The following is a 15,864-nucleotide window of genomic DNA, read 5'->3' on the forward strand; positions in this document are numbered from 1 at the left end:
TTACTGTATGCCAGGTACTGTACTAAGTGTTAGGGTAGATACACCCTGATCAAGTTGGACACAGTCCCTGTTCCACATGGGGCTCACAGTCTTAAGCCCCATTTTACAGATGAAGTAACTGAGGCACAGAGAAGTACCCCAGATCTCACCGCAGACAAGTGAGGGAGTCGGGAATTAGAACATCCAGATTCCTTCTGACTTCCAAACCCATGCTCTTTCCACTAGGCTACGCTGCTTCTTGTATTGTTCAGAATTCTCTGCTTTTTAAGGCCAGCTTCAACAGAATACTCAAGTGTTGTTGCCATCTTCCCTCCTTGCCTGAGATGAGCTTGAAATCAAGGTTGTTCTTTAAAAGTACTTGGATAGTGTGCACAGAGCCATGGAGAATTCCTAATGGAGATGATGACTTTGTAGGAGGAAATGGATGTGATTTGTGAAAGCTCAGGAGGGGAGGGCAACCCAGGATGAGACAAGAGAAATAGACAAAAGGCAGCAGACTCGAGAACAAAGGATAATGAGATTTGCTTGAGAGCAGTGAAGAGCACAAACAGAGCTGCGGCAAGAGGAAAAATCCTTAAGAAAGAGTGAGGTGGATGATGAAGAGCCTTAAAGCAGATGGTCAGGACCTTTCAGGTTTATGCACATACTCCTAGGTACTGATTCTTGAATTCTCCAAGAAAAAGCATGAAGATTGTGAAAGGAGGGAGCTAACGATTCAAGAGGTACTGAGTTCCAAAAACAAGGCTTTTCATTCTCAGCAGTGATCTCATTCTCAAATATAAATCATCACCAAATCTAGGCCAAGGTCCCAAAAGAACTAGTGATTTGAAAACTATGTTGTGGAGAGACAAAGATAAGGAGATTCAACTAGTTACAATATTCACGATATGTGTAGCTTCTTTAGAGCCAACTAAATTATCTATGCACTTGAGAAACAATTTACTGGAAATCTAAGGTTAAAGGACACCTAATCAAAAGAAAGAAAGACATTAACCACCATTGAAAGCAGCAGAATTATTGAGGTAGTCATTGCTAGTACTTGCTGGACTGGTCTTGCCATCAGAATTCATACTCACCAAAACATGAGCCGTACCAGAAACTAAAGGGCCAAATCAACACTCAAAAAAATGAAGACTAAACAGTAATTAATCTATGCATATTTTCAGCCAAGCAATCTCAAAAACCATCTCAGCACTCATATATTTCTTTGTAATTTGTTATTCATTTAGGTTACTATTGGTCATATATTGTATTTTATTAATAATTATTGAATATTAATCAATTCCTATCTACTGTTCCTTCAAGAGAATGAAAATGCTTTGAAAGCATGAATCATGTTATGGATTCTATGGTATGCTTCCCCAAGGACTTAATGCATACGCTAGACATTCAAAGACACTGGGTACTGATCAATCAATACTCAATCAATGGCATTTATTGAGCACTATTGTGAACAGAGTACTATACTAAACACTTGGGAGAGTACAATGTTTCAAAGTTGGTAGAAACATTCCCTGCTCACAAGGAGCAATTAATAATGTGCTCTGAACACAGTAAATGCTAAATAAATACAATTCACTGATTAAGGGAGCCTTGAAAAGATAAAAGTAATATAAATATATATAAATAAATTAAGGATATGTACATAGTGCTATGGGGTTGAAAGTGGGGTGAATAAAGGATACCAATACAAGTGTGATGCAGAAGGGAGTGGGAGAAAGGAAATGAGGGTTTAGGAGAGAAGATAGATGTAAATTTAGGAAAACCTGCTCCAAGATAAGTCCATTTGTAGGAGTAATTGAAAACAAGGAATCTTATTTTTTAAATCTTCATGCAATCAGTTGGTTAGTCAGTGGTATTTGCTGAATGTGTACTTACGGCAAAATTCTTTACTAATAACTGTAGTGTTTAAGTGTTTACTATGTGTCAAACATGGTATTGAGTGCTGGGGTAGATACAACGTAATCTAGGGCCACATGGGGCTCACAGTCCAAGTAGAATAGGAAACAGATATTGAATCCCCGTTTTTTCAGTTAAGGGAACTGAAGCCCAGAGAAGTTAAGTGACTTACCCAAGGTCACACAGCAGGTTAGTAATGGATTTTAACCCAGGTCCTCTAACTCCCAGTCCCATACTCTTTCCACTAGGTCGTGCTATTTCTCCATTGCTTTACTGAGAGATTGAGAGTCAATAGGAGTAAAAGACCTGGTTGCTGCCTTAAGTAATTTTTAATCTAATAGGAGGAGAGTGGCATTCACAAGTTATAAGTCTGATATGATGATAAGTGCTGAAGATACAAGTAGATACATAAATGCTAAGAAAAATCAAAATACACACTCTGCTATAGGTGACTGTTGCATGATTGAAGCTTGGGACAGTGAAAATTAACAGAAGAAGGCTTGCTAAAAGAAGTGGGGCTCAAGAATGGCCTGAGAGTCAGAGGACCTGTGCTCTAATCCTGGCTCTGCCCATCTGTCTGCTATATAACCTTGGGCAAGTCAATGAACGTCTTTGTGCCGCAGTTATCTCATCTGTAAAATGTGGTTTAAGACTGTGAGCCCCATGTGGGTCATGGACTGTGTCTACCCTGATTACCTGGCATCTACCTGAACACTTAAACCAATGTCTGGCACAGAGCAAGTGCTTAACAAATAACATTAAATAATAAATAAATGAACAATGAAGGGCTCTGAAGAGATGAGAAGAGATGTGCTCTGCTAGATTTGAAAGGGAAGGGAAGGCCAGGCAAAAGGAACAGAGGAGCCGGGGAACCACAAGCCAGGAGAACCGTAAGTAGGGGAGGGATGAGAGTGATGAACAATGAACTCAGAACTTTAAACTACCTACACTTTACAGAAATATTTGTCCAGGCAGGAATAAATGCAGCTAAACTTAGACTGGCTTTATCAGTGATATATATACTCATAGGCGATCATCATTCTTGCTTAGAGGAATGCTAATATTATTATTACTATTATTAAGAAATAATAATAATAATTGTGGTATTTGTTAAGCACTTATTGTATGTCCAACACCGTACTAAGCACTAGGGTAGATACAAGATATTCAGTTCCACACGGAGCCCACAGTCTAAGTAGAAGGGAGAACAGTTTGTTCATTCATTGAATCATATTTATTGAGTGCTTGCTATGTGCAAAGCTCTGTACTAAGCACTTGGGAAAGGTCACTACAACAATAAACAGACACATTCCCTGCCCACAATGAGCTTACAGTCTAGATAACAGGTACTGAATTCCCATTTGGCAGATGAGGGAACTGAGGCACAGAGAAGTTAAGTGACACCCCAGGTCACACACCGGGGAAGATAGCTGAAGATGGCTGTGTTATGGCCACCCTGACTACTTCAAAATTGACTACTGATGACCAGAAATGACCTGATATTTCATATACACCAAGGTTACAAAATTTTTCCATGAACAATCATAATGATTCTTTTATTTGGGGACTAGAAGATGGGAAATTGCTGCCTGTGAACCAGTAGGAAGGCTTGAGTGGCTGGGAAAAACAGCTTCCAAATTGGTTGCAGACCAATTAATGAGGATAGAAAAATGTGCACGTTGCCACATTCACCCAATTTGGCATAGTCAATGGACCAAGGAATGATCACAGCTTCCCTTGAAATGGCTTGAAGGCCCAAATTTTCAAATTATTGCTAGGGGTCGGGAGTTCATTTTTATTTTCTCTTGCTGGTAAAAATATTTAAAATCCCAATATGCTTAGCATGCATAATGTTCCTAATTTAGCAAATAACTCACTCATACCATAAACAGAAGGCTAATTCCTTAGGATAGTGTCTGTTATACTGTGTTGTACTCTCCCAAGCCCTTAGTACAGTGCTCCACACACAGTAAGTGCTCAATAAATAAATGAAAATAAATGAGAAGTAGCGTGGCTCAGTGGAAAAAGCCCGGGCTTGGGAGTCAGAGGTCATGGGTTCTAATCTCGGCTCCACCGCTTGTCAGCTATGTGACCTTGGGCAAGTCACTTAACTTCTCTGTGCTTCAGTTACCTCACCTGTAAAATGGGGATGAAGACTGCGAGCCCTCCGTGGGATAACCTGATTACCTTGTATCTTCCCCATTGCTTAGAACAGTGCTTGGCACACAGTAAGCATTTAACAAATGCCAACATTAATAAATATGATTGATTGATTGATAGTGAATACTTTACACGTATCATAAACTTTAAAGTTTGTAAAAGACAAATAATATTATCATTCTGCAAAACATGGCACATACCAGAATTTACTGTTTGTTTAAAGGACTGTTGTCGGGCAGTGGAGAGGGCCGAAGTGAAGCAGATAAGAGTGAATTTAAGGTGGACCAGGTCAGAGATGTCTGGGTTTCCTTCAACAATACTCCACAGGTTGGGCACAGGACCAGAGGAAGCATATTGTGGAGATGATCCAAGGTTACGAGCTAGTGGTAGAAGACCAGTGGAGGGACAGGGGAGCAAGGGAGTTCAATTCAGTGGAGAGGGCGCTGTTGAGTGGGTCGATTTGTCCATCAGGAGACAGTAGTTTGTATATGGAGAACAAATAGTGTAGGATGGCTGTAGAACATTAGAGGGGGTCAAATGAATGGAATTTTCTGTTGGGGAAAAGGACAGATTCGCAGCAGGTGGGTGTAAGATAAATAGAGCAAGTGAGGAGTTGTTGCCTGAATGAGGAATTTCAGAATTGGTGAAGGTTGAGTTTGTACAGTTACTAGAGATTATAAAATCAAGTGTATGCCCAAATTGGTGAATGTGTGAAGTAGGGTGGATCTGGAGGCCACTGGATTAGAGGAGTGAGAGGAGGTGTACAGTGGAAGGATCTTTGGGGACATCCACATGGATATTGAAGTCCCCAAGGATTAATGCAGGGATAGAGAATGAGAGAAATAATGTGAGAAGGGGATCCAAATGGTTCAGAAAGTTATGATTTCAAATATGCTTCCTTTGTGCTTGGAAATAATTGAATAGCTTTTCCAAGCATTGTGAGCTTGTCTCTTCAGGTAGGGGCCCAGGAGGCAGATGAATTTAGAGCCTGGAATCAGACTGCCATACCACACCCAACTTCCAGTCAGGTTTGGCCTAACAACAATTATGAATGGAGACCCAGAATCAATAGGAGGGAGATAGCAAACATCAGAGCTTAATCACAGCAACAAAAGTTAACACAAAATCTCTAAGATGATGAGGATGAGGTCGCCTGTCGGGAATGAAGGATAACCCTTGGACTTAGCCCTGAAACTTCATATTTGACAACCTGGAAGGGGAATTGATTATCATTCTAGTGGCTTGAGGGGCATCATTCATACTCTACTCTCCCATCGTGCCTCCCATGTTCCTGCTGGGACACAGAGCGCAATGAACAAGTAGGCAGGCAGGGGCACAGCACATGGTGAAGTGGAGTGATCGGTCTATTAATGGTAATTTTGGAACGCTTACTTGTGTAGAGTACTGTACAAAAAGAAGAAACGTGGCCTTGGTTAGAGCACAGGCTTGGGAGTCAGAAGAACCTAGGTTCTAATCCCGCTTCTGCCACCTGTCTGCTTAGTGACCCTGGGCAAGTCACTTCACTTCTCTGTGCCTCAGTTACCCCATCTGTAAAATGGTGATTAAAACTGTGAGCTCCATATGGGACATCGACTGTGTACAACATGATTAGTTTGTACCTACTCCAGTGCTTAGTACACTGCTTAATAAATACCATAAAAAATGCTTGGGATAGTACAATAAAACAGAGTTGACAGACACAGTCCCTGCCCACAAGGACTTACATTCTACAGGAGAGACAGACATTGAAATAGAATAGGAACAGAGTAATAGTAGAGTATACAAATATTTACCAAAGTACTGTGGGGCTGTGATGAGTGTCAAAACGTTTAAGGGGTACACAGCCAAGTGAATAGTTGACACAGAAGGGAGGGTGGACAGGGGAAATAAAGAGGTTAGTCAGGGAAGACTTCTTGGAGGAGATGTGATTTTAGAAGGCTTTTGAAGGTGGGGAGACCAGTGGGCTGTTGGAGATGAAGAGGGAGGGAATTCCAGGTCAGAGGGAGGACATAGGCAAGGGAACAATGGCGAGGGGGGCAATATGGTCTTTGGACTCCTGAAGGGATAGAATCCATAACTGCAACATCTCCATAAAGCTTAAACTTCACTCTCTGCAATATCAACAAGGAACTTCCTTTTAATGTTCAGTTTTGGCTTCATTTTCATTCAAAAGCTGTGCTAATTGAAAGCTATTGTATTTAGAAAATTCCTCTGTTTATCATTTTTTCTCTGCTAGTTTCCTTGTTCTCTACTACTGAGGATAATGGCATGCAAAACCATGGGTCCGTCTCATGTAAACACATCATTTGTAATAAATGAGGGGAAAAAAAGAATTTGTGAACGCTATTATAAGGTTACTTTTTTCTAAAGGATCTTTTTCCTTTATTTTGGAAAACAACTGTTCCCTGAATATTTTTTTCTTAAATTTTAATATTAAAATGGATTCTTGTTTTAAAAACAGTTCTAGTTAGTCATATACCAATTAGACATGTCCCTCACAGTGTAATTGTTTGCTAGCTTAACTTTGGAATTGTCGTATTGAGAAAAATAGGATCCATTTGTCTTTAACCCCTTTGTTGCTCATTTTCTGTGTCAATTACTAACCATATTCCATTAGAATTAACATGAAAATAGTGCTGGTCATAGAATAAGTGGCATTTTGGATCTAATGATGAATGTACTCTGAAAGCAGACTCAAAAATGCTATCACAATTTCAAGAAAACCAAGAGACCCTTTATGTCGGCAGTATTTTCACCCATCCTTTTAACCAAAGAAAAAATACAGTACAACAAATTCCTCAAGATGGAAGACAAAGTTATTTGTGACATTTCATGCAATTTGCTGGGTAAGTGGTGCATAATAATAAAATCATGAATCCACATGTGAAAACTCACTGGGATGTGTAATACTCACTCTCTGTCATGTTAAATTAAAAATAATATTTGGAAGATTAAAAAGTCAGATGTTGAAAAAAATACATTTTCTTCCTATTTGCCAACTGTGAAGGGGCAAGGAAAATATGCAAATAGGAATTATGCTCTGCATACGTAAAGCAAACAATGGCCTTTTGCAACTGATTCAGACTTTTGCTGTATGTGAATGTAATGGGATTCAACATCTCCCTTCATAGACCAAACTCGTGTATGATGTGGAACAGAGATATTAAATGATGATAAGTTCCATTGGTCCCTACACTTGGAGGAGGAAGTAAGGAGAATCACTCCTGGGTGCCTGAGGAAGGAGGGCACAGAGAGACCTCAGACTGTGAACCCTGGACAACCACAGGGAGGGATCAGAGAAGATCTCTGGAGGCTTTGAGTCCAGCGGCTTGGAGTCCAGAGAAGCAAGGCTCCTGCCCCTGTCGGGGAGAAGAACATGAGCCCTGGGACACCTGCAGTAGTAGATCCAGAGAAAGGCAGTTTGAATTTGATTTATCATTTGTTAGCCTGTTAAAAGCCTATTAAATAGTGCAGAGATCTCAGATTTTGGTATCTGCCCACGGTAGGAGCTGGGGGAGAAGCTCCAGGAGCCAGAGGGATAATAATAATAATAATAATAATAATAATAATAATAATAATGTTGGTATTTGTTAAGCGCTTACTATGTGCAGAGCACTGTTCTAAGCGCTGGGGTAAACACAGGGGAATCAGGTTGTCCCACGTGGGGCTCACAGTCTTCATCCCCATTTTACAGATGAGGGAACTGAGGCACAGAGAAGTTAAGTGACTTGCCCACAGTCACACAGCTGACAAGTGGCAGAGCTGGGATTTGAACTCAGGAGCCCTGACTCCAAAGTCCGTGCTCTTTCCACTGCGTCACGCTGCTTCTCTTAAAGCTTTACCCGCCCGAACAGGGACTTGAACCCTGGACCCTCAGATTAAAAGTCTGATGCTCTACCGACTGAGATCTGGAGAGCTTCGGCCTCAGAAAGGACTGCTTTGCCCATGAGCCTCCTGTAGCCCTCTCCAGGAGGGGGGCAGTAGGCTAGTCCCAATGACCTCTATGTCCTCAGGGAGAATCCTGGGCTTCAGCCATAGTATGGTGGCAGCCAATAGGGGTGCAAGAACTTGGAAAGCAGTGAGGACACCCCCAAAACCTGTCTGAGAAGAACCGGAGAGGTAGAGGGCTTCAGGACCCAGCAGAGGCTGACCAGGGTCCGGGTGTACCTTAAATAACTCCACGGCCTCTTCTGGCCATGATTTGGGCCTGAAAACCTCCAGAAACATCACAGACCCTATAAAAATAATAAAGTAGACAAACACAAATGATATGGGATTGATTTGTTTAACCTAAATGCCATTTTTACATCCCCTAGGCTTTTATTTTATTTGTTGTGTTGTCTTTTAATGTTTCTTCATTCCTTATGTGTTTGTCTCCAATACCTTCTCCCCATTTTTCTCTTAGACCATGAGCTCCTAGAGAGCAGGCACCGAGTCTAAGGCCCATCTGCATGTTCTTTCTCAGAGCTTAGTTCAGTGCTCTGCACACAGTAAGCACTATTACTATACTACTTCTACTGACTGCACTAATTCTGCCACATTAATGAGGCACAGGGCTATTGTATAGAGGTGGGTTATATTTCTATTTGATTATAGCAGAGTTACAGTTGGAAAGGAATGCCATTCAAAACCACTTATTTCTGAAGCTTATAATGTTACCAAACTATTATCCTTTGAGCTTAAATGCATTGCATTTATTTCACAAAATAATACTAATTTTAATTTCAGCAAGTATTTATTTTAGAATGTACATTTTCTTAGGAACTAGGCTCTAGAGGTCATGAACTATGCCTGACTGAGGCTCTCTGGCACAAGGGAGGAAATGCATGTGGGACTGAGAGTCAAGAGACCAAGGTTCTAGTTCCACCTCTGCTACTACCCTGTGTGCCTTGGCCAAGTAAGTGAAACTTTGTGAGCCTCGGTTTCCTCACCTACAAAATGAGGATTAAATAAATTGAAAGGCACCTGTGGGACAGGTGCTTTATCCAATCTGGTAAACCTGAATCAAACCCAGCACTTAGTACATATGGACCGAAGGCCACAGTGGATACATTTTCCAACTGTATCCTTTATTTCTGCAAATTGTAACTATATAATTATATATGTTCCACCTGTAGACTACAAGGGGGCAGAGATCATGTCTACCTATTCTGTTGAACTGTACTTTCCCAAGCGCTTAGTACAGTGCTCTGCACCCAGTGAACATTAAATAAATACCACTGATTGATTTTGATAGATGTAAAGAAAGAAGAAACCGCTTTCTGCCTCATGGTCACTCCTTTCCCGCCCTGCGCTAAATGAAAGAAGGACCTGTTAAATTTATTTGGGGATCATGAGGAAGTGAAATATTTTCCCCTTCCCTCCTGCCCTAAGCCAAATTCATCATTGAGGAGCTGCATGAAAACAACAGCACAGGTCTTTGGTACAGGCTGTCTATTAGCAGAAATGGGAGCAAGGTCATTAGTATTCAGCCCCTCTGCCTAGAGTGTAGTAGCCCCTGCTCCACTACCCTTACAACAATAATAAGTTGTGAATATTAAGTGCTTACAATGAACCCAGCACTGTACTAAGTGCTGGGCTAGAAACAAGATAATCAGATTGGATACAGTCTTTGTCCCTCATTGGGTTCACAGTCTAAGTAAGAGGGAGAACAATGAGAACACTGAGTCACAGAGAACTTAAGTGACTTACCCAAGGTTAAACAGCAACTCTGTTATTGTACTCTCCCAAGCACTTAGTATGGTATTCTGCACAAAGTAAATGCTCAAAAAATGTGATTGATTGATGGATTGATAAGGGGCAGAGCCAGGATTAGAACCCAGGTCCTCTGACATTCAGGTCTATGCTCCTTCCACAAGGTCACACTGCCTGGCTTTTGGACAAAGAGCAGCTACATCAGAGGTGGCTACCGAGGCTGCTGAATCCCTGGGGGCAATTTTCCACTTGAATCCAGACAAATGACTGCTTCACACAGAAAAGGTGGGAGAGATGGAAAGAGGTTGCTCTGTCCTACAGAGCTCCGTAAACTGGAGCTAAAGTGAGAAAATCAGGCTCATAACCTATTGAGCACTATATTGGCCCTCTGAACTTCAGAAAGGGAGAGAGAAAAAACGCCATTACCCAGAATACACAAGTACAGAAATGATAGATGCCTAAATATTTTGGTTTACTCAGTTCTAATCTATCGTCCTTACAGAATGGCCTATTAACTGTAAAGCAGTGAACTAGCAATTTGTGAGAGCACACCATTGGCAAATCAATTGAGCATGTATTGAGCTCTTACTCTGTGCAGAGCAGTGTACTGAGTGCGTGGGAGAATACAATACAAAACACATAGTCACTGCCTTCAAAGACTTTAAAATCTAATTTGGCGGAAGGGGAGGCTCTATATTCTTTGCAAATAGAAGGGAGAACAAGGACATAACAGATCACAGAATGAAAGACTGTCTCTTCCAGGAAGCCCTCCCTGATATTCTCATCCCTCCCTTGTCTCCACAACTACCAACTCAGCAATTTCCCATCTTTGCACTCATAACCACCTATACTATTCCTGTATATTCCCTATCTAAGTGTCCACTCACTTGCATATCCACTTTCTTCCGCCTATCTGCAAATTATTATAGAGTCTGAATCCTCCACCAGATGGTTAGCTTCTTGAGGGTAGGGATCAGGTCTTCAGCCTATTGCAGCAGGAGTAATAGTATGTACTGGGAGCTTATACTGTACACTGTACTAGGAGCTGGGAAAATATACACATAATACACATTGTACTTTTCCAAGCACTTACTAGAATGTGTTGCACAGAGTATGTCCTCAATAACTACTACTAATTGACTGCAGGGTGAAACAGTAGAATAATGCCTGAATATAAATTTCAGGTAAGGATATTCTCCACTGTACAACCAAATTGTGTTTCTAGAAAAGGTGGTCTTCATATAGGCTATGTTTTTCATGTTATAAATTAGGATCCACTCCAAAACCCCTGTGGGAGCTACATGAAATTGCACTGCTTGCTATACGTTGCAAAAATGAACAAAGTCCCTAAACTATAGTTGAATCTTTATTACAGTCTATCAATCATTTTACTGAGTGCTTACTGTGTACAGAGCACTGTACTAAGCACTTGGGAGAGAACACTATACCAGAATTGGTAGACACATTCCCTACCCATAGTGAGGTTACAATCTAAGTCAAAGCTGAACACCACATGAGGAATTGCAATATAATCCTGGGACTTTGCAAAAGACGGCATAAGTAGAAGTGTGTTCTGCTGACTATGGAAGTGCTGCTCCTACTTCAGTAAATAATCTGTCCATTTTTTCTTCTCAAAGCACTTTACTCCTTCTGAACATTGCTGCTCTCTTCTGAACATCAGTCTCCATTCATCCTCTTCTTCCATCTTATTTGTATTCCTGATGCTTGTTATGGGTAGGGAAAGTATCTGCCAACCCTGTTTTATTATACTTAACTCAATAAAAACCATTGATTGATTGACTGAAAACTGCTGCAAAACTTCTTAATCCCAAGATTTTAGCGGGTAGCAGAGAAGTCATTTGGCAATAATGCAGTATGCAGTAGAACTATGGTGAGGTTCTTGATGGGCAATGATTCCTCTGAGTGAGATGCAATTCGCTCATTAACACCTGTAGCATGCATTTTTACATGCAGCTGTTCCAGTTTTTGGGGTTTTTTGTTAAAACAGCATTTGTTAAGTACTTCCTACGTGTAAGGTACTGTACTAAGTCCTGGGGTAGATACCAGATAATCAGGTTGGACTGAGTCTATGGGGGCTGGGGCTCACAGCTTTAATCCCCATTTTTACAGATGAAGGTAACAGGCACAAAGACGTTTAGTGATTTCCTCAAGGTCACCAAGCAGAGAAGTGGTGGAGCCAGAATTAGAACCCAGGTCCACCGACTCCCAGGCCCATGCTGTTTTCACTGGGCCATGCAGCTTCACAGTTGAGCACGATACTTAGTGTTCTGCTAGGGGTCTCTTCAAGGCTTTGAAAAGCGGACCCAAACTGTAGGCAGAGCTTCCTCCAAGATCCATTCATTGCTGACTAGTTTCTTGTCTACCCTCTAGATTATAAACTAAGTGTGGGCAGGGAATGTGTCAGCTAACTCTGTTGTACTGTACTCTCCCAAGCACTTAGTACAGTGCTCTACACATAATAAATGCTCAGTAAATACCATTGATTGATTGATTGAACTCAACCCAGGTGGGGAGGGCTCAGAATGAGATTTACTTTCCTGTAGCACTAAATCACAACAACGGGACCAGTTGAGCATCTTCAGGGAATAAGGCATCAAGAAGGATGTAGCCTTGGAGTGGTGTTCAGTAGGAAGAAGTGTGGTCTACTGGAGAGAGCACAGGTCTGACAGTCAGAAGGACCTGGGTTCTAATCCTGGGGTTTCTGCCTCTTGTCTGCTATGTGACCTTGGGCAAGGCACTTGACTTCTCTGTGTCTCAGTTACCTCGGCTGTAAAATGGGAATTAAGACTGTGAGCCCCATGTGGGACAGGGACTGGACAGGGAGTATCCATCCCAGTGTTTAGAACAGTGCCTGGCACATAGTAAGTGCTAAACAAATGCCACAATTATTATCTAGTGTAAGCCCTTATATATGTGTATCTATACACATAACTACAAGTAAGTGCTGAGAATAAGCACAAATACATATGTACTATCCCTCAGTCATCAGCATAGAAATTGGGCAGGTCTATAAGGTTGAATCAGGACCCATAGTGACCCCAAATGATACAGCTCTGACAACTGGATCAGCAGATGAAGTAGACTTAGCTCATATGTCCCGTCACAGTACATTCAGCATATTTAGAAAACTGACTTTTCCAGGTATAGGACATCTGATTAGATGGGTTTGAATATACATTTGACAGTACATAACCCTGGAACATCAGTGGAGATAGACTTCTTTTCATGATGACATCAGTACACTTTGAATTTTCAACAGGAAACATTTGTTCTACTTGCATTTATAAAGACAAGAGATGAAAATGCAAAAGAGTCATGTTAGCAATCTTCGGGCTGACATTTTAATTATAGAAAAGTTGGGAAATTCACCATTATCTTCACAGCAACTATACCTTGGCAACAGATATATTTAGCTATAATTGTGACATGAGTTAAATTAAAATTGCTGCTAGACTTGTTCTGAATTTACCAACTTAGATGGTAAAAAGATTTAAAAGATGTGCCCAATACCCTTTCTTACAAAGACTTTCTTTAGTTTGAGCAAAGGAGAAAGTGAACAGGAAAAAGCAGAATGAAATTAAGAAAAAGAAAACAAAAAGTATCAGACTGTTTCTTCATCAGTTTGTGTTCTCTCAACATTTTGGGCAGATCATCGACTCATTCACAGCAGAATGGTACTATCCTATATAGTCATTTTCAAGTAGAGAAACTGATGAAACAAAACTCACTTAGAAAAGGAAACTCAGAGGGCTACAAAAAAAGGGGGGGAGAGATCACTGCCAGCTACAATATTAACACTGAGCAAAATATTTTCAGCAGCTCCCTAAACAACATTTTGGAGATCTTAAGGGGTTAATAAGCCATCTCCTGAAGCACAAAACTAGTATATGGAAAATAACTTCCTCATTGGCAAGATCTGCCTCATCAAGTCTTTTCCACCCCCACAATCCTAGTTTAAAACGCAATGGAAATTTAAACAGATCCCAGTAATACTCTATTACTTGCTTAATGAGTAGTAGATGTCCAGCAGAGTAAGAGATCCAGTATACTGAATCTCGGGTTTTGGTGAAGATGATTTCTTTAAGACAGGCCAACATAATTGCTCATTTCCTAAACTGTACAGAAGAAAAAGGAGCAGCCATCTCCAAATGCTTGGTATCTTAAATAGAGACACCTCTTTTACCTTTTCCTCCAGTTGCTGCTTCATGAGCTGGTATTTTCGCTTAAGTTTTGTATTTGCCTCCTCATTCTGCATTAACTCTTCTGTCAGTCTGTCACATTCAACTTTCATATTCTCCACCTGCCAACGCTGAGCTTCGACCAAATTCTGATCCTCTGCTTTTTCTGTCTAATGAAAGAGGGGCAGGAAAAGGAAAAGCAGACTTGTCAAAAGCCAAGTTTTAAAAATGAGCCTGGTCACCTTCCCAAAATACACATGAAACGATAATAGAAATGAGTAAAACATCTTAAAAATCAGTTGGCTACTGTGTCTGAAACCACTCACATTAAATAAAATATGGAACAAGTAAGAGATTTAGGAAAGAAATAGAAATGTGTTTTCACCCACACTCACTAATTTCAAACATATTTATTAATGTATTACCCTTGGGCAGGGGGCATGAATCAAAAGATCAATATGAGATCAATAAGTGCCTCATTTCACATGTTCCAATAATAATAAAAAACTTGACTTCTAGCCATCACCTCATTGCCAGGAGAGTACTAACAGGCACAATGAAGCATATGCTTTTTTGTTTTTCTTTGCTAATGACTTCAATTTTTTGTGTGGTATTTGTTATGCACTTAACATGTGCATCTTTCTACAGAAACAGATCATCTTTCTATAGACACTTTCAGGACCTGTCGCCCCTCTCCTCAACAATCTCCAGTGGTTGTCATCAAACAAAAATTCCTCCCTATTGGCTTTAAAGCACTCCATCACCTTGCCCCATCCTACCTTACCTCGCTTCTCTCCTTCTACAACCCAGCCCACATACTTCGTTCCTCTGGTGCTGACTTTCTCACTGTGCCTCAATCTTGTCTGTCTTGCCACCGATCCCTGATCCACATCCTGCCTCTGGCCTGGAACACCTTCCCTCCTCAAATCCGCCAGATAATTACTCTCTCCTGCTTCAAAGCCTAACTGAAGGCACTTTTCCTTCAAGAGGCCTTCCCAGACTAAGCCCCACTCTTCCTCATCTCCCACTCCCTTCTGCGTCACCCTGACTTGCTCCCTTTGCTCTTTCCCACCACGCCCCAGCCCCACAGCACTTTATGTATATGTCTGTAATTTTATTTATTTGCATTGATGTCTTTATTTGCATTGATGTCTGTCTCCTCCTCTCTAGATTGTGAGCTTGTTGTGGGCAGGGATTGTCACTGTTTATTGTTGCATTGTACTTTCCCAAGTGCTTAGTACAGTACTCTGCACACAGTAAGCCATAAGCGCTTAAGAAATATGACTGAATGAATTACTGAATGAATGTTTCAAGCATTGTTCTAGGTGCTGGGGGAGATAGAAGTCCCTGGTGCACAAGGGGCTCACAGTCTAAGTAGGAGGGAGAACAGATGTTGAATTCCCATTTTGCAGCTGAGTAATCTGAAGCAGGAATTGAAGAGAAATTAAGTGACTTTCCCAAGATCACCCAGAAGTTGAGTGGTGGACCAGGATTAGAACCTAGGTGCTCTGATTCCCAGGCCTCTGCTCTTTCCACAGGCCACAAGGCTTCCACTTTAAGATTGTTTCCCCATTTTAAGACTTGAAGTCTCTCCATACATTTTGGGTTAGCAGATGCTATGAAGTCTTGAGGATTAACCATATAGCAAACATAAAACTATAATCTAGGAGAGATTGAGCTATAAAATGCCAAACTAATAAGCTAGCAAACATTATATAATGAATTGTTATGTTATAGAATAGTGTGTTTACATTAGGCAATCTTCTACTATTTCCAATTCATTAAGCCTATAAAGCCCCTTAATTCAATTGATTAATCATATAAATTTAGTTAATCAACCACTACTTCAGCCAATAAAAGCTGTTCTGTACTGGTAATGAGTGTGAAATATTCTACAGGAAACCTGCAATCC

General features: G+C 40.9%; 1 protein-coding gene across 3 annotated transcripts in view; it reads right to left on the reverse strand.

Moving 5' to 3' along the window:
* The window catches only part of CEP128 (centrosomal protein 128), a 453,487-nt gene that overhangs the window by 298,545 nt on the left and 139,078 nt on the right, over positions 1 to 15,864 (reverse strand). For all 3 annotated transcript variants that reach the window (XM_039911721.1, XM_039911722.1, XM_039911724.1), the window contains exon 17: positions 13,958 to 14,122. In XM_039911721.1, coding sequence (XP_039767655.1) covers positions 13,958 to 14,122 — 165 coding nt within the window. The remainder of the gene's footprint in view (positions 1 to 13,957; positions 14,123 to 15,864) is intronic.

Source organism: Ornithorhynchus anatinus, chromosome 1 (genome assembly GCF_004115215.2).
Source record: "Ornithorhynchus anatinus isolate Pmale09 chromosome 1, mOrnAna1.pri.v4, whole genome shotgun sequence".
Classification (NCBI taxonomy): domain Eukaryota; kingdom Metazoa; phylum Chordata; class Mammalia; order Monotremata; family Ornithorhynchidae; genus Ornithorhynchus; species Ornithorhynchus anatinus.